At 51.1% G+C, this 17,668-nt stretch overlaps 2 protein-coding genes across 4 annotated transcripts in view; both read left to right on the top strand.

Annotated features, from left to right (window-relative positions):
- WDR74 (WD repeat domain 74) overlaps positions 1–595 on the top strand; it is a 9,553-nt gene extending 8,958 nt beyond the window's left edge. The window contains 2 exon segments of the mRNA XM_058662237.1: positions 108–265; positions 340–595. Of these exon segments, the coding sequence (XP_058518220.1) occupies positions 108–265; positions 340–595 (414 nt within the window).
- Positions 312–16,271, top strand: STX5 (syntaxin 5). 3 transcript variants are annotated; one of them, XM_058662892.1, is made up of 11 exons: positions 312–460; positions 1,030–1,267; positions 2,103–2,173; positions 2,327–2,382; positions 2,500–2,570; positions 6,812–6,928; positions 7,009–7,065; positions 7,231–7,312; positions 7,996–8,102; positions 8,243–8,364; positions 15,612–16,271. In XM_058662892.1, the coding sequence occupies exons 2-11, from the start codon at positions 1,049–1,051 to the stop codon at positions 15,769–15,771; spliced, it is 1,062 nt and encodes a 353-aa protein (XP_058518875.1). In that variant the 5' UTR covers positions 312–460; positions 1,030–1,048; the 3' UTR covers positions 15,772–16,271. The 3 variants fall into 3 exon arrangements, with proteins under 3 accessions (XP_058518875.1, XP_058518876.1, XP_004596814.1); XM_058662893.1 differs by lacking the exon at positions 312–460 and adding an exon at positions 546–690; XM_004596757.2 differs by lacking the exon at positions 312–460 and having other exon boundaries at positions 881–1,267.
- Positions 16,272–17,668: the final 1,397 nt, after the last annotated feature.

Consider the following 17,668-nt stretch of genomic DNA (forward strand, 5'->3'; position numbering starts at 1 on the left):
GGGACCGATCCAGAAGCGGGAGAGCCCGATCCCGGAGGACAAGGCGGAGGAGAGCCGGGAGGAGCCGGAGAAGGGATGAGCCCAGGCCTGCTCTCAGTGCGCCCCAGCCCTCAGAGAATAAAATTTCTAACGTGGACCGGCCCGACGACTTGGCCTCTGCTGTCTGCTCTGTGGGCGAAGGGTCGGGCGCCGCGGAGGCTGCGGGCTCTTTAAGCCTCGAACCCCCCGTGGGGCGGGGCCACGATGATAGCCCAGCCAATGGGAGGTCTGAGTTGCGTTTGCGTCGAGGTGGGGGCGTGCCTCAGGGCTCGCAGAGGCGTGGTGCTTCCTTCCCGTCAGTGGGGCGTGGCTACGTGTGGGTGACGTGGCGGCCCCTCGCCTCCGGTCGGGATCCGGCGGCTCCGAACGCGGGGAGAAGGCGGTGACGGCCCGGGAGACACTGGCAGGCCGCAAACAGGAGGTAGGACACGCCCTGAGGGATCGGGCCGCCGTGGAGACCCGGGGCAGCGACTTCAACCGGGAGAGCGACGGGCGTGGGAAGGGAGTCAGGGCGAGCGCGCTAGTCCTGCCGGCCGGGCTCCGGGTGAGCGAGTAGTTGGCCGTCCAATCAGGAAAGCCCCTGCTGAGACAGACATGGACGTGGGCTAATGAGTGGCTGCAGTCTGCCAGAAAGGCGGAACTTTGGCAGGGGTGGGACTTCCTGTTTCAAATAAACACCCAGAGGGTCCCTCTCCGCCACCGGAGTGTGTCTCCCGCAGGAGGGCTGTCCCCATTTCTCCCTGAAGTGTGGGAGGAGACCCCGGCCGCGCGGGGCGCGCTGCTAAGGGCTGGGGGCAGGTGCACAGGCCGGGAGGGAGCCACAGGGCCCTGTCTGTGCTTTGGGAGACCCCCCCCCCCCAGCCGCTCTCTGCTCGCCGGAACCGAATTGGACGGGTCGGCCTGGGCCCAGAGGGGGAGGTGGCCGCTCCCCGCCGCGGGCTGGTGGGGAAGGAGGCTGCCTGGGGAGTGACTCTCTCCCCTCCACCACAGTCCGAGGTTATGCGTCTCAATGATCCCACGGAAACGCTACGGGTCTAAGAACACGGAACAGGGTGTCTACCTGGGACCCTCAAAGACGCAGGTCCTGTCCCCTGCAACAGCTGCCAGCAGCGACCTTGGCCCGCAGCCCCCTCCAGAGGTCCTGGTCCCCTCCCCTCCCGACACCATGTCCTGCCGGGATCGGACCCAGGAGTTCCTGTCCGCCTGCAAGTCGCTGCAGAGCCGTCAGGTGAGGCGGAGAGCGACCCTTAGTCCCACACTGTTAGTGGAAATGGCAAGGGGGATCCTGGAGGGGAGAGGCTGGTTAACTGCAGGCTAGAGACTTGGGTGTTTTTGGTGTGAAATTCTCTGGAGGGTGGGATTCAAGGAATGCCGGAGGGCAGGCAGTGACTGCAGGTGTTTGGACGACCTGCTGAAAGGCCGGCTCCTGGAGTTTGAGTTGCAGCGAGTTCAGCCACAAAGTTGCTCTGTGACCGCGGAGGGGGGAGGAGGGATTTAAAAAATAGTTGGACCTGACTTTTTCAGTTTATGAAATGGAGGTGGAGTGGGGCACAGTATATGTGGCACAGTCTGGTACCAAAATCATTTTGGGAGTGCTTCACAAGTGGATTTCCCTTGTTGTTTAATTCCATTTGGAAGCCACGTGGAACCTGAGTAACTTTTTCGTTGTTTTTACTGATGAGGTCTCTGATTTTCAAGGGCTTTCCAGTGTTTCTGTTTGATGCTAATTTGAGGGATCGGGTGGCAGCATTATTCTACAGGTGTCTTGAATGCCTGCAGGTGGCTGGCTGAAATACAGCCTTTGTGGTGTGATTTTAGCAGCAGCTGCCGTGGGAGGTGAGTGGATTCTAGGGAGAGGAAATAGTGCTGCTTCTGCTGGCCAGGTAGTCCAGACTTGAGCTCAGACCTCCCGGCCTTCAAATCTGCCTTTAAAACACTGTAGCTGATGAGTCTGGGTTATCTGTCACCTGTGTGACAGAGTTGAGGGGGTCCTGAGAGACGGTGCAAGCTGGAAGTGGGGGGAGGAGAGAAGTGACGTTTTCACCTCTGACCTTGCCTTTCAGAATGGAATCCAGACAAATAAGCCCGCGCTGCGTGCCGTCCGCCAGCGCAGTGAATTTACTCTGATGGCCAAGTGAGTTGAGAGAGCTTGGTGGCGGGGTGACACAATGTCTGAGCAGGAGGCTCGCCTCCGGTCCCTCGGCCGTGAGGGGGGATTGGCTGCGCCTAAGAGCTACAGTGGGAGGAAGGCCCCTCCCACGCTGTGCTCACCAGTGGTCATTTGCAGGCGCATTGGGAAAGACCTCAGCAACACATTTGCCAAACTGGAGAAGCTGACAATCTGTAAGTGATCTTGGGGTCTTTCCCAGGAACTGCAGCGAACCCGGAGGGCGGAGGAGCCGGACCCCCCGAGCCACATCGTTGGTCTCATTCATCATGGCTGCTTGTTTGTCTCTGCAGTGGCGAAGCGCAAGTCCCTCTTTGACGATAAAGCACTGGAAATCGAAGAGCTAACGTACATCATCAAACAGGTAAGCTGCTCCCTCACCACCTGGAGAGCCCTGCATTTGGTCACTGTCCCGGCCACAGAGGCCCAGAGCCAGCCCAGATCACCCTGCTCCTCCGCTGCGTTGTCCTGTCCCTGTTGACAGAACCGTGAGGCAAGATCCCTACTTTCCAAGGCTTTTGATTGAAGAGAGGTGTTGCAGCTTCAGATGAACAGGAGGCGCATGACAGAGAACAGAGCTGCCAGACGGGTGACCAGGACGCAGGATGCTGGGAAGGATTTGGCAGCTGTAGTGATCAGCGCCAGGGTCAGGGCTTGGAAGGAGCCAGTATGGACTGGTGTGGCTTATTAAACGGGAGTTACGTCATGACTCACCTGTCACCTGCCTAGCAAACTTCCATCCCAGCGTAAAGTTTAATATGTCATCACACAGACTACTACCTCAGTCGGTTTTCTTTTTCCATAGCTTTTGTACTAACATTCTCCTAAATTAACCTAATGTATGTTTGTCTTTCCTCACTTCACCCCTTCTGTCCCCATTCCCCAAAAGAAAAGAAGAAGAAAGTGCCCCAGGAGTGGGGATTTCTTTTTCTGTTTATTCCTACGTGCCTGTCACAGTGTGTCGCACTGAGTAGGCACTCACTGCTCTTGACTGAGGGGGAGACAGCGGCTGGAGGGGTGGGCTGCTGGCTGCTTCTGAAGAGCATGTGGGCCTTGCTAAGGGTGTGGAATCATCCTGGATGTGGCAGGAAATGGATTCTGACGGGGGCCATGGGTGCAGCGGAGGGGCTCAGAGGCTTCTGTGGCTGTCTGAGGAAGGAGGCACATGTTTGGCGCAGCAGTTAGGATACTGCTTGTACCCCCACAGCCCATCTCACAGTGCGTGAGTTCAATGCCCTCCACTGCCTCCTGACTACAGCTGTCTGCTGATATATGCTGGGGAGGTAGCCAGGATATCTGACAGTCAAGGAGTTGGGTCCCAGGCACCCACGGGAGAAACCCAGTTGGAGTCTGAGAAATGTACCAGTGGGTAGGAATCTTAGTGTGTGTTTCTGGGTTTGCTGTGCTGTTGGGAAGCGTTCCTTTAACAGTTGGGACGATACTGTAGGCACTTGAGAGCCAGCTTACTTGAGTTCCAGTGCCAGGTCTGCCACTTACATTGTGAACTTGGGGAAGCTCCTAACTGCTCCTTGCTTCATTCCCTTTCATAAACAGGGAATCACAACAGTGCTTTTCTCAGAATTTTTTTAAGATTGATTTTTATTTAAAAGGCAGATTTTTTTTTTTAAAGAATTATTTTATTTTTATTACAAAGTCAGATACACTGAGAGGAGGAGAGACAGAGAGGAAGTGGAGCTGCCGGGATTAGAACCAGCGGCCATATGGGATCAAGGCGAGGACCTTAGCCACTAGGCCACAGAAAGATCTTCCATCTACTGGTTCACTCCCCAAATGACTGCAGCAGCCTTGGCTGAGCTGATCCAAAACCAGGAGCTAGTAACCTCTTCAGGGTCCTCCACATGGGTGCAGTAGGGGCCCAAGGTCCTAGGCCATCCTCCACTGCTTTTCCAGGCCACAAGCAGGGAGCTGGATGAGAAATGGAGCAGCTGTGACGCTAGCTGGTGCCCGTATGGGATGCTTCTGCTTGAAAGTGGAGGATTCGCCTGTTGCCGTAACGCTGGTCCCTTCTCAGAATTCTTTCTAGGACTCATTTATTAATTGATCACTGACTGACTGACTTTCTGAGGGCTGCGACTAACTTAGATGGGGGAGATTTAGGGTTGGTGTGGCTGAGTAGTGATATTTGAGATCTGAACGGTGAGGAAAAGTCTGTCATCCGGAGATCTGATGGGAACACATTCCAGAAAGTGGGAATGCAGTATGTGAAGTGGGATTAGCAAAGGGAACATAGGTGACTGATGTCCTGAGCTCAGAAGAGGCCAGTGTAGCTGCAGCACAGCAGGGAGGCAGATGAGCGGAGGTGAAAGGTCAGAGAACCGGTGTCAGTGTGTGTTGTACTTGGATTTAGTCATAAATTCTTGGGAGATTCTTTTTTTTAAGCAACAGGAAGACATCTCCTTATTTTGGGTTTAAAAGGTCACTGATAAATGTGTAAGGTAGATTGAATGAGGATAGCTGGGGAAAAGCCGCCTGCGTGAGACTCTTACAGGTGTTTGTTTAAGGAAAGGCTGGACTAGGGCAGGTGTAGTTGAAATAAGAGGATAGTTTTGGATTTCTGTTAAGTTCCATGTGTATTTCAGGAATAAGGAATTAAAGATTGTTTTTGAGTTTTTAGTCTCATTACCTGGTTAAAAAATGGTGCCATCATCAAAATGGAAGAAAAAAACAAAGTGGGGAATGGCTTAGTATGTTGCACGGCACAATTGTAAGGTGTTACATTTGACGTATTCCTGAATACATAGGGAATAAACACTCAGTGGGTTACAGTAACCCTTTGACAGGTAGATGGGATAAGGAAACGTGACGAAGAAGCTCCTTTTGATGCCTATGAGAGAAGTGGTTGCCTATCATTGGTTTCCTTTATTTTTTAATGTTTCTTTTAAAAAAATACACACACACACATATATATACATATATAAGACTTATTTATTTCTCTTGGAAAGGCAGATATGCAGAGAGGAGGAAACAGGAAGATATTCCGTCCACTGATTCACTCCTCTAGTGGCCGCAATGGCTGGAGCTGAGCCAATCCAAAGCCAGAAGCCAAGAGCTTCTTCCAGGTCTCCCACGCGGGTGCTGCGTCCCAAAACTTTGGGCCGTCCTCGACTGCTTTCCCAGGCCACAAGCAGGGAGCTGGATGGGAAGCGGGACCGCCGGGACTAGAACCGGCGCCCATATGGGATCCTGGTACGTTCAAGGCGAGAGCTTAACCACTACACTATCTTGCTGGGACCCTACCATTCGTTTCTTTTTTTTTTTTTTTTTTTAAGATTTATTTATTTTTATTAGAAAGTTAGATTTACAGAGAGAAAGAGAGGCAGAGAGAAAGATCTTCCATCCATTGGTTCACACCCCTAGTGGCTACAGTGGCCCAAAGATGAACCAATCAGAAGCCAGGAGCCAGGAGCTTGTTCCCACATGGGCGCAGGGTCCCAAGACTTTGGGTCATCCTCAACTGCTTTCCCAGGTCACAGGCAGGGAGCTGGAAGGGAAGTGGAGCAACTGGGACACGAACCAGCACCCATATGGTATCCTGGTGCATGCAAGGCAAGGACCTTGACCACTAGGCTGCCTTGCCAGACCCCCTAACATTGGTGTCTAAGCTAGAGCATTTGGACAGTCTGGGAAAAACTTAGACTACAGCTGTGAGGAGGCTGCAGGAGCTCGTGGAGAGGAGTCTGGCAATCATAAGAGAGTGCGTAGGGTTGGCATACTAGAGAGAAGCTAGAAAAAAAAAAATCTTTGTTTATTTCCTTTGAAAGGTAGAGGTACAGAGAGAAGGACAGAGATCTTACATTGGCTTGTCCATAGGACCGGAAGTGGAGCAGCTGGGATCTGAACTCAGTGCCTGTCTGGGATGATGGTGTCACAGGCAGAGGCTTAGCCTACTATATGCCACGGCACCACCTCAAGACACTAGATATTAATCTGCTTTTTTCTTCCAGGCTGTTTGTTGTACTCCCTGTTCCTCCATCTGAGTCCTCCCTGCCAAGCCCCAGCTCTAGCTACCACCCTGAGGCCCCAGTGCCACCTCCATGTCCCTTGAGAGGCTGGGGTGGGGAGCAGGTGACACATGGGCTAATTTGGAAAAATGAAGTCACACTGTGCTGCTGGCTCATCGTATGTGACTTCAGGCAAGGCGTAGCTTTTGTCCCAGCAATACTTGTTGGAAGAAATTCTAAGTCCTTTGAAATAATTCTGTTTCTGCCTCTGGTTCTTGTAACACTTCCCTTTTCCTAAGTTCTGTTCAAGTCCTTTGTTGGTCAGCTACTTTGAAGATTTTGATCTTTGAAAGTGTGCTGTGGCCATGAACATGGCCTCACAGGGTAGAGCAGAGCAGAAGGTGTGAGGGGGTAAACAAGTCTGCAGATGGCTGGGGCCCGATGTTACCTCTTTCTGCCTCTTCTCTGCAGGGCCAGAGTTGGAGCAAATACCAGAGCGTGGAAAATACCAGCAGGCCCTTGTCATGGACTGTGGTGTTCTGACTTGCTAGTACCTTGTACCTTTTCGCAGAGGCCCTCGGGAGACACACCTGCTGAGGACTCCTTGATTAATGCTCGGTTTTTCTATGGGCTCTTTCACCAGGACATCAACAGCCTCAACAAACAAATTGCCCAGCTTCAGGATTTCGTGAGAGCCAAGGGCAGCCAGAGTGGCCGGCACCTGCAGACCCACTCTAACACCATCGTGTTCTCCTTACAGGTGGGGTCCAGGCAGGCGGGAACGGGGAGGGGAAGGAAGGTGTCACCTGCCTAGGCTGACCTACTCTCCTTTGCTTCTAGTCAAAACTGGCTTCCATGTCCAATGACTTCAAATCGGTTCTGGAAGTAAGGACAGAGGTGAGAGTCATCTTGGTGGGGGAGGGAAGCAGAAAAGCGAGTCGGGCCAGGAGGGCAGGGGGAAGGGGACAAGTCCCACGGGGTCCTGTGGCCAGGAGGAGGGAGCTCTTTCACAGGCCTGCTTTCCGGGGGCCTCATGTGCTTTGCGTTTGTTCCAAACCCCAGAACTTGAAGCAGCAGAAAAGCCGGCGGGAACAGTTCTCCCGGACATCCGTGGCAGCCCTCCCGCTAGCCCCCAACCACCTGGGTAAGTCACAGGCGATATGGAAGCCCCAGCACGGAGATGTAGTTACTCTGGCTGCGTGTGGCAGTGTCCTCCGCCCGCAGGTGTCCTGTAGGGGATGGAGGGGCGTGGAGGTTGTCAGCTTTATCTCTTGGAGATCAAATTTGATTGTGAGGATTCATGATGTGTGCTTAGTTCCCCCCGTCTCACTATTGGGGCAAATGGAATTACATTTTTTTGAGATTTGTTTATTGGAAAGACAGATTTTATAGAGAGAAGGAGGTACAGAGAGGAAGGTTTTCCATCTGCTGGTTCTGTCCTGAAGTGGCCACAATGGCTGGAGCTGAGCTGATCCAAAGCCAGGAGCCAGGAGCTTCCTTCAGGTCTCCCACGTGGGTGCAGGGTCCTGTCATCTACTGCTTCCCTAGGCCACAAGCAGGGAGCTGGATGGGAAGTGGAGCAGCCGAGACAAGAACCAGCACCCATGGGATCTCAGCGCTTGGAAGGAGAGGATATAGCCCCTGAGCCAGCCTGCTGGGTTCCGGAGTTACATTTGTAATATCCAATCGTTACATCACTTTTCACAGACACACTTTAAGAGGCTGCTGTCATTGTCTGCCGCTTTATAGGTGAGAAAGCTGAGGCTCAGAGAGGCCTTTAGAGGCCTTTGAACCATTCAATGTGCCCTGCCTTCTTTCTCCTTCCAGGGGGTGGCCCTGCGGTTTTGGGAGCAGAGCCCCGTGCCTCTGGGGATGTGACCATCGACATGATGGACTCTAGGACCAGCCAACAACTGCAGCTTATTGATGAGCAGGTACCCAGGCTTGGAACTAGGGAGGATCAGCAACTCTGTGCTCCCCAAGAGTGTCTGAATGGCAAGCTGGGAGGGCCCTGAAGACGGAGCCCCTGGCCTGAAGAAGCTCCGTGCTCATGCGCTCTCTCCCTCTCCTGAAGGATTCCTACATCCAGAGTCGAGCAGACACCATGCAGAACATTGAGTCTACAATTGTTGAGCTGGGTTCCATCTTTCAGCAGCTGGCACACATGGTTAAGGAACAGGAGGAAACCATTCAGAGGTGAGACATTCTCTCTTTCTCACCCTAAACAGAAGAGCCTCCGCTTGGGATTTTTGGTTTGGGGTCCCAGACAGCTTGGTGCCCTCTGAAAGAGTCAAGTGACCTTTTGCACCCGTTGGCTCCAGTTCACCTGCTTCCAGGTACTGAGCACATCCTAGCTACACATCCCTGCTCCGTGTCACACAGGCAGAGTTCTGGGAGCTGGGGTAACTGGGACAGTGAGTCAAGTCTGTGTGACTCGGTTTACATTATACTCTATAGAATTTGATAGGACAGATGGGGAAAAGCCATTACAAATAAGCAAGTAGGGAGTGGGCAAGTGGCATAACAGCTGAGATGCTGTGGGATGCCACACTCAGTGCCTGAGCTCAAGTCTGGCTGCACTCACACTTCCGTCTTCTTGCTGGTGTGTATGTACCCTGGGAGACAGTAGGTGAGGGCTCCGTTAATTGGGGCCCTGCCACCCAAATGTTTATGACATCAGCCTGCCTCAGGCCTAGTAGTTTCAGACTTTATAAGTTAATCAGTAGGCAGAGATCTGTGGTTCTCTGCTTTTCAAATAAAAATTAAAGAAAAAATTCACCATAAGAAAATGTCCAGTAATTTCAGGAACTATACAGAGAATTTAAGGCATATGGTGTAAAACGAAAGTAATTCAGGGGATTGGCGCCTTGACGTAGTGGGTTAAGGCCCTACATGTGGCTGCTGTTTTGAGTCTCAACTAACCCAGTTATTCAGCTTCCTGCTTATGGTCCAAGAAAGCAGCAAAGGATGGCTCAAAGCTTTGGGACCACTTGGGAGACCCAGAAGAAGCTTCTGACTCCTGGCTTCAGATCAGCTCATCTCCAACTGTTGTGGCCATTTGGGGAGTGAATTAGCAGATGAAGGATCTTTTTTCTCTCTGTCTCTTTTTCTCTCTCTTTTTTTAAGATTTATTTATTTTTTATTGCAAAGTCAGATATGAGGAGAGGAGAGACAGGAAGATTTTTTTTTTTTTAAGATTTATTTATTTTTATTACAAAGTCAGATATACAGAGAGGAGGAGAGGCAGAAAGGAAGATATGCCGTCCGATGATTCACCCCCCAAATGACCGCAATGCCCGGTGCTGTTCCAATCTGAAGCCAGGAGCCAGGAGCTTCTTCTAGGTCTCCACATGGGTGCAAGGTGCTAAAGCTTTGGGCCATCCTCAACTGCTTTCCCAGGTCACAAGCAGGGAACTGGATGGGAAGTGGAGCTGCCGGGATTAGAACTGGCGCCCATATGGGATCCCCCGGTGCATTCAAGGAGAGGACTTTTAGCCGCTAGGGCACCGCACCGGGCCCAGATCTTTCTCTTTGTCTCTCCTTTTCTGCCTTTCAATAAAATTAAATGTTAAAAAAAAAAAAAAGGAAAGGAACTGAGTTCGGATATCAGACTGGGTGTCAGAGAAAGCAGCTCTGGCGACATGACTTTTTTTCTTGTTTTTTGAGAGATGCAGCTAGAAAGAGTGAGCTCAAAGGCCACCAGCAGCCAAGACTGGGCCAGACTGAACTGGAAGCTGGGAACTCAGTCTGGCCAGAACCCAGGCAATCTGATAAAGGATGTGGGTGTTGCCAGAGACGTTTGAACCAGTGGGCCAAATGCTCACGCCTATCTTGTTCTACTTTTATGTTCTGTCATTTATCATTATTAAACATATTGGGCCATTTACTTGTTTATTTTTCATTTTAGAATCTCTGTAGTAGGATATAAGTTCCACAAGTACAAGCATTTTGTGATCTTTTTGTCCCCCTCTCTCTTATTTTTATCAGAAAGTCAGATTTACAGAGAAAAGTAGAGACAGAAAGATTTTCCATCCACAGGTTCACTCAAGTGACTGCAGTGGCCAGAGTTGAGCTGATCCTAAGCCAGGAGCCAGAAACTTCTTCCGGGTCTCCCAGTGGGTGCAGTGTTCCAAGGTTTTGGGCTGTCCTCGACTGCTTTCCCAAGCAACAAGCAGGAACCTGGATGGGAAGTTGAGCAGCCGAGATAGAACTCCAGCTGTTCTATCTATGGGATCCCGGTGCATGCGAGGCAAGGACTTTAGCCACTAAGTTACTATGCTGGGCCCCTCTGACTTTTTTTTTTTTTTTTTTAAACTTAATTTATTTCTTTGTTTTTCACTAATTCTTTTTTTTTTTTTTTTTTTTTTTTTTTAAGATTTATTTTATTTTTATTACAAAGTCAGATATACTGAGAGGAGGAGAGAGAGAGAGGAAGTGGAGCTGCCGGGATTAGAACCAGCGGCCATATGGGATCAAGGCGAGGACCTTAGCCACTAGGCCACGCCGCCAAGCCCCCCTCTGACTTTTTTAAAAGAAGTATTTGTTTATTTGAAAGTCAAAGTTGCAGAGAGAGGAGAGAGATCATCCATCTGCTGCTTCACTCCTCAAAAGGCCAGGGCTGAGCCAGACTGAAGTCAGGAGCTTCCTCTGGCTCTCCCACACGGGTGCAGAGCCCCAAATTGCTTGAACCATCCTCTACTGCCTTCCCAGGATACAAGCAGGGAGCTGGATGGGAAGTGGAGCAGCCAGGATACAAAGGGTTGCCCATATGTGATCCCATTGCTTGGAGGTGGAGGATTAGGCATTTAAGCCATCATACTGGGCCCCAGGGAAGGACTTTTCTAAAGATGTTCGCTTAGCATTGTGTTGATGCTTAAGGCACAGCAGAAGCCATTGCAGGTGTAGGAGTAGTTCACACGTGGCGTCACATGGGGCCTTCTAGGAAGATTGTTGAGCTTTGACTTCCGATCAGTGATGCGGGAGCCGTGGCAGCTTTGATAGAGGTTGTGTGATCTGACTTCTCTAAAAGGACCACTACTTTTATTTACAACGTTGTTGGGGCTGATGTACAAGCAATGAGAGGAGGGCAGAGCAGGGCCTTGCAGTAATACAGTTGAGATTGAGGTTGGCGCTGTGGAGTTGTGGACTAGACCTCAGCCTATAGCTCCAGCATTCGATATGGCATACAGGCAGTGGTTCATGTCTCAGCTGCTCTACTTTCTATCCAGCTCCCTGCTTTTGGCCTGGGAAAATAGAGAGGACAGATCAAACCCTGCACCCACGTGGGAGACCTGGAGAAAGCTCTTGGCCCCTGGCTTAGGATCAGCTGAGTTACGGCCATTGCAGGCATTTGCAGAGTAAACCATTGGATGGAAGACTTTTCTCTGTGTTTCTCTGTGTCTCTCCTTATCTCTGTAATTCTGTCTTTCGTTTTGCTTTTTTTTTTTTACTTTTTTTTCTTTTATTTTTATTATTATTTTTTTTCCTTTTTTTTTTTTTTAAAGATTTTATTGTTATTGGAAAGCCGGATATACAGAGAGGAGGAGGGACAGAGAGGAAGATCTTCCATCCGATGTTTCACTCCCCAAGTGAGCCGCAACGGGCCGGTACGTGCCGATCCGATGCCAGGAACCAGGAACCTCTTCCGGTTCTCCCACGCGGGTGCAGTGTCCCAAAGCATTGGGCCGTCCTCGACTGCTTTCCCAGGCCACAGGCAGGGAGTTGGATGGGAAATGGAGCTGCCGGGATTAGAACCAGCGCCCATATGGGATCCCGGGGCGTTCAAGGCGAGGACTTTAGCCGCTAGGCCACGCCGCCGGGCCCCTGTTGTTGTTTTCAAAGATTTATTTTACTTTCAACACTGCACCCACGTGGGAGACCCGGAAGAGGTTCCTGGTTCCTGGCATCGGATCGGCGCGTACCGGCCCGTTGCGGCTCACTTGGGGAGTGAAACATCGGATGGAAGATCTTCCTCTCTGTCCCTCCTCCTCCTCTCTCTGTATATCTGACTTTGTAATAAAAATAAATCTTTTAAAAAAAAAACACACAACAACAACAAAAGGTAATATAGTCATGAGAGGTTGGTAGCAGGAAGCATGCTGGTACTAGTGGGATAGTTGGTTAGTAGGCTGGACTGTGAACATGTTTTATGACAGAGGCCATGTGCTGAATAGAGATTAGGGAAAGGATTTGTGAAGAGACTGAAGGGGGAGCTGGGTTTGCTGTTGAGCACATCCAGGGGGTACACAGTTGTCTGTGAGACATTTAACTGGAGATTGTGAGGGCATCTGTAGATGGAGGATAGAAATCAGGCCTGAGGGACAGATGGGTGACGGGCACCTAGGCTGCCGCACCCTGCTTTCCACGCATTTTTTTAAAAAAGATTTATTTCTGTTGCAAAGTCAGATATATTGGGGGACGGGGGAGAAGAGACAGAGGAAGATCCTCTGTCCAATGATTCACTTCCCGAGTGACCGCAACGGCCGGAGCTGAAGTGATCCAAAGCCAGGAGCCAGGAACTTTAGCCGCTAGGCCACCGCACCGGACCTCTAAATAAAATCCTAAGAAAGTATATTAAAATTATCATTGGGAGGGGCCTGGCACGGTGGCCTAGAGGCTAAAAGTCCTCGCTTTGAAAGTGCCAGGATCCCGTGTGGGTACTGGTTCTAATCCCGGCCGCCCTGCTTCCCATCCAGCTCCCTGCCTGTGGCCTGGGAAAGCAGTCGAGGACGGCCCAATGCTTTGGGACCCTGCACCCACATGGGAGACCCGGAAGGAAGCTCCTGGCTCCTGGCTCCTGGCTTCAGCTTGACTCAGCTCCAGCCATTGCGGCCACTTGGGGAGTTAATCAACAGATGGAAGATCTTCCTCTCTGTCTCTTCTCCTCTGAATATCTGACTTTCCAATACAAATAAATCTAAAAAAAAATTTTTTTTTATTAGTATTGAAAACTTATATTTACAGAGAGCAGAAGAGACAGAGGAAAATCTTCTGTTCACTGATTGAGTCCCCAACTGGCCGCAGTAGCCGGAGCTGCGCCAATCTAAAGCCAGGAGCTTCCTCCAGTCTCCCATGTAGGTGCAGGATCCAAGGGTTTGAGCCGTCGTCTATTACTATCCCATGAACTTGCACACATATGGGATCTCAGCTCATGCAAAACAAGGACTTTAGCCACTAGGCTACCAAGCCGGATCCTCATTTGTTAGTTCTATGCTTCAACATGTAAGAAATGGTTCTGGGGCCTGGCATGTGTGTAGGTGAAGAAGACTCCCTACAGTACTGACATCCCATATGGGTGCCACTTCGAGTTCTTTAGGCTCCATTCCAATCCAGCTTCCTGTTTATGGCCTGGGAAAGCAGTTGAGGATGGCGCAAAGCCTTGGGCCCCTGCACCCATGTGGGAGACATGCAAGAAGCTCCTGGCTCCTGGCTTCATCCCGGCCCAGCTCCATCCATTGCAGCTGTTTGGGGAGTGAAGCAGCAGATGGAAGATACCTCTCTTGTGTTTTTATTCCATGATTTATAATCCCTCATTAGTCTGTGACGATCAGGTTTCCTAAACCTGCGTAAATAGATCCGTATGCAGTCTTTCTGTATCCTCTTTTTCCTTGTTTCCCTTGGGGAAACTGAATGGCAGAAAACTAGCATCTGAAGTCTGCTCGTCATGGGCAGGTGGTCTACCTGGGTTCCGGCGCTGCCGTGTCCGGTCTGAGCTGCGCCTGCGCTCCTGTCCTCGCTGTGCGGACTGCATTGGTCACCACTGCACTGCCGCTAGCTGCTGTCTCCCTGCACATGCATCCGCCCTCCAGCCTTGGAAAGCTTCCGCTGTCTGGCTTCCCTCAGTCCTCTCCTTCTTTCTCCTTCAGTTCCATTTTATGATTCTTCCAGTTCCCTTCAGTTTCATTTCTTTCCAATTTTTTTAACCACCAGAGTTACCCTCTGTGAGTTGTCACTCATGGGTTCTGGACTAAAATCTTACCTACCAAATTGCATTTTTTAGGTTTATCTATTTTTGTTAAGAGGACCATTCGTATTTGCCAAAATGAGCTTTATTTGTATAAAATAACAAATGCACCCACAAAGGCTCCTGGCTTCAGCTTGGCTCAGCTCCAGCCATCGCGGGCATTTGGGGAATGAACCATCAGATGGAAGATCTTCCTCTCTGTCTCTCCTCCTCTCTGTGTATCTGACTTTCCAATAAAAATGTTTTTTTTTTTTTTTTTAAGATTTATTTATTTATTGGGAAGGCAGATATACAGAGAGGAGGAGAGACAGAGAGGAAGATCTTCTATCCGATGGTTCACTCCTCAAGTGGCTTCAACGACTGGAGCTGAGCCAAGCTGAAGCCAGGAGCCAGGAGCTTCCTTCGGGCCTCCCATGTGGGTGCAGAGTCCGAAGGCTTTGGGCTGTCCTCGACTGCTTTCCCAGGCCGTAAGCAAGGAGACGGATGGGAAGCAGGGCCACTGGGATTAGAACCAGCACCTTATGGCATCTGGCACATTCAAGGCGAGGACTTTTAGCCTCTAGGCCACCATGCCGGGCCCCGAAATAAATAGTTTTTTAAAAGATGACTTTTAAAAATCACTGAATTTTAGGATTGCTTATGCAGATTAGCTGTGGGAAATTTTCTCTTGTTATCTGTTAACAGGTGCCTGTTCTTTTGAGGCATTTCTGCATCTCACAGAAATAAGTTCTCCCTCTGTAGGGCTTTTCTCATCCCCTGACTTTGCGTCTGTCTCATCCAGTTTTTCTTCCTGTCTTGCTTAGAAGCAGGATTTCCTGACTGTAGCAGTCTGTGGACTTTCGCCTCCCTTTTGCCAATGCAGTACATGTTCATGAGCAGTAAACACTGATTTAATTTTTTTTATTTGAGGAACAGAGTGACAGAGGGAGCAGATCTTCCTTCACATGGTAGCGACAACAGCCAGTTCAAGGTCAAAGCTAGGAGCTCCTTGTAGGTTTCCCGCGTGGAGTACTGCCCTGTGCTCGGGCCATCTCTGCTGCTTTCTCAGGTGTGTTAGCAGGGGCCTGAATCAGAAGGTGAGCGACCAGGACTCAGACTGACACTCCAATACGGGATGACAGCATTGCAAGCAGCAGTTCAGCGTGCTGCACCTCCACGCCAGCCGCCTGTGAGCTGCTCCCATTGGGGGTTCAGGAATGTTGACTCACTACAGCCAACAGGTTGGGAAGAGGCAGGCTTTGTGATCCCTCACTTTGAAGGTGAGGAAGGGGAGATGCGAGGAGCCATGGGCTGTCACGTGGCAGAGGAGATTTCCAGCCCCAAGCCCTTCAGAGCCTTTCCACGTGCAAATGGAGTCAGGTTGTGTGTGTGCACTTTGCTTGCACACACTGTGGCCATCTCACCGTGTTGGTAAATAGACGTCGGCAGCATCCTTTTTAATGCAGTGTCCTTCTGTCTCCTCTCCTGGCCCTGTTCCCAGGATCGACGAGAACGTACTAGGAGCCCAGCTGGATGTCGAGGCCGCCCACTCAGAGATCCTGAAGTACTTCCAGTCAGTCACCTCCAACCGGTGGCTCATGGTCAAAATCTTCCTCATCCTCATTGTCTTCTTCATCATCTTTGTGGTCTTCCTTGCGTGAACCCTGTCCACACTGAGGCACTCGGGGGGCAGGTCTGGCGGCCCTCCAGGGAAGGCAGACGACCAGTGTTGCCACTGAGCCTGTGCAGGGCGCTGGGGAGAGAGGCCCCGTTTCCTTGCCACTGCTGAGACTGGCCGCTGCCCATGATCCTCCCCACCCCATGCCTCTGACCACGTGACCCTCCCCTTCCTAGCCTCAGGCCCTTAAATCACACGGTTCTGGATTTGGACTCTGTTGGGAGGTGGCTGGAAAGGAGCAGAGGCCAGCCAGGGGCCTGCAGGGAGAATGTCTCCCCTAGGAGTTTTCATAAACCCTCCCGGCCTCTCCCAAAGGATGCTTCGGCGGCGGCAGCGGCAAGCATGTCCTTCGTCAGCTGTCCAGAAGCGCGGAAGGGAAGCCAGACTGTCCCAGGGACCAACTTCGCTTTCTGGGTTGGGGCTTGAGCTCCTGCTGTTTCATCTGCGCCACTGAAGTTGGGGTCCCCGAACCGTTCAGCTGCCTGCACAGCCCCAGCTGGCAGGAAGTCAGAGCCCACCCCCCCAGCCCTTCAGCTGCCTGCACAGCCCCTCCTGGCAGCTGCAGGTGACTCAATCTGCCAAACGTGCTGCAGCTAGTGCTCTCCCAATTACAATGAGACTGTCAGCCTCACGAGCCATGTCATCATTTCCAGGTGGACGTGTCCTAGAGTGTGAGCAGCAGAGGGAGCAATGCTGCTGCCCAGCGCCAGAACAGAACTGTTGTTGAGGCAGCCCTTGAGCCCTGTGCCCCCCGCAGGCAGGGGATAGCTGCGTGCGCTGCACCTTGTTACTAGGGAACTCCCTGTCAAAGGTGGGAGCAGGATCCAGCATGAGTACCCAAAGGGTGGTGACACTCCTCGCACAGTATCTGGACCAGTTTCATCTGTGTCCTCCAACCCTTCTGTCCCAGTTTCTCCTGGAGCTGAATGAGGCAGGCCTACTGCCAGGAGATAAAAGAATGGTCCCTGTTCCAGTTTCAGCTGCCTTTCACGCAACCCTTGCAGATCAACACAAAGCCAAGTGTTCGGTGAGAGACAAGCCCATAGTACCCCTCATGGAGGTTAATACACTTTCTGGTTCTTCCAGACCAGAACGCACAGTCCACCATTCTGAGATCAATGCAGTCCCACCATATGATGCATCCCAGAAGAAGCTCAGTAACCACGATACTCAGGAACTGGCCCTGGTGCTTTTAGGGGCCTGGGAGAGCCTGTGGCCCTGACAGGGCTTTTTGGTTTTGTTTTTAAGATTTATTTACAGGACTGGCACAATGGTTCAATTAGCTAATCTTTCCCCTGCAACTACCAGGGTCCATATGGGTGCCGGTTCTAGTCCCGGTGGCCTCACTTCCCATCCAGCTCCTGGCCTGTGGCCTGGGAAAGCAGTAGAGGATGGCCCAAAGCCTTGGGACCCTGCACCCATGTGGGAGAACCGGAAGAAGTTCCTGGCTTCACATTTTGTCAGCTCAGCTCCCGCCATTGTGGCCATTTGGGGAATGAACCAATGACTAGAAGATCTTTCTCTCCTCTCTAAATCTGCCTTTAAAATAAAAATAAGTACTTTTTTCTTTATTTTTTATTGGAGACAGATACACAGAAAGAAGAAACAGATGGAGCTGTCTGCTGATTCTTTCCCCAAGTGGTTGCAATAGCTGGTGCTGCGCCAATCCAAGGCCAGGAGCCAGGAACCTCTTCTAGGTCTCCCACACGGGTACAGGGTCCCAGACTTTGAGCTGTACCCTACTGCATTCCCAGTCCACAAGCAGGGAGCTGGATGGGAAGTGGAGCAGTTAGGATACAAAGTGGTGACCATATGGGATCCCAGTGGATGCAAGGCGAGGCCAAAAATCAACAAATCCTAAAAATACAAACTATTTAGAA

The sequence above is a fragment of the Ochotona princeps genome, chromosome 4 (assembly GCF_030435755.1).
Source record: "Ochotona princeps isolate mOchPri1 chromosome 4, mOchPri1.hap1, whole genome shotgun sequence".
NCBI classification, from domain to species: domain Eukaryota; kingdom Metazoa; phylum Chordata; class Mammalia; order Lagomorpha; family Ochotonidae; genus Ochotona; species Ochotona princeps.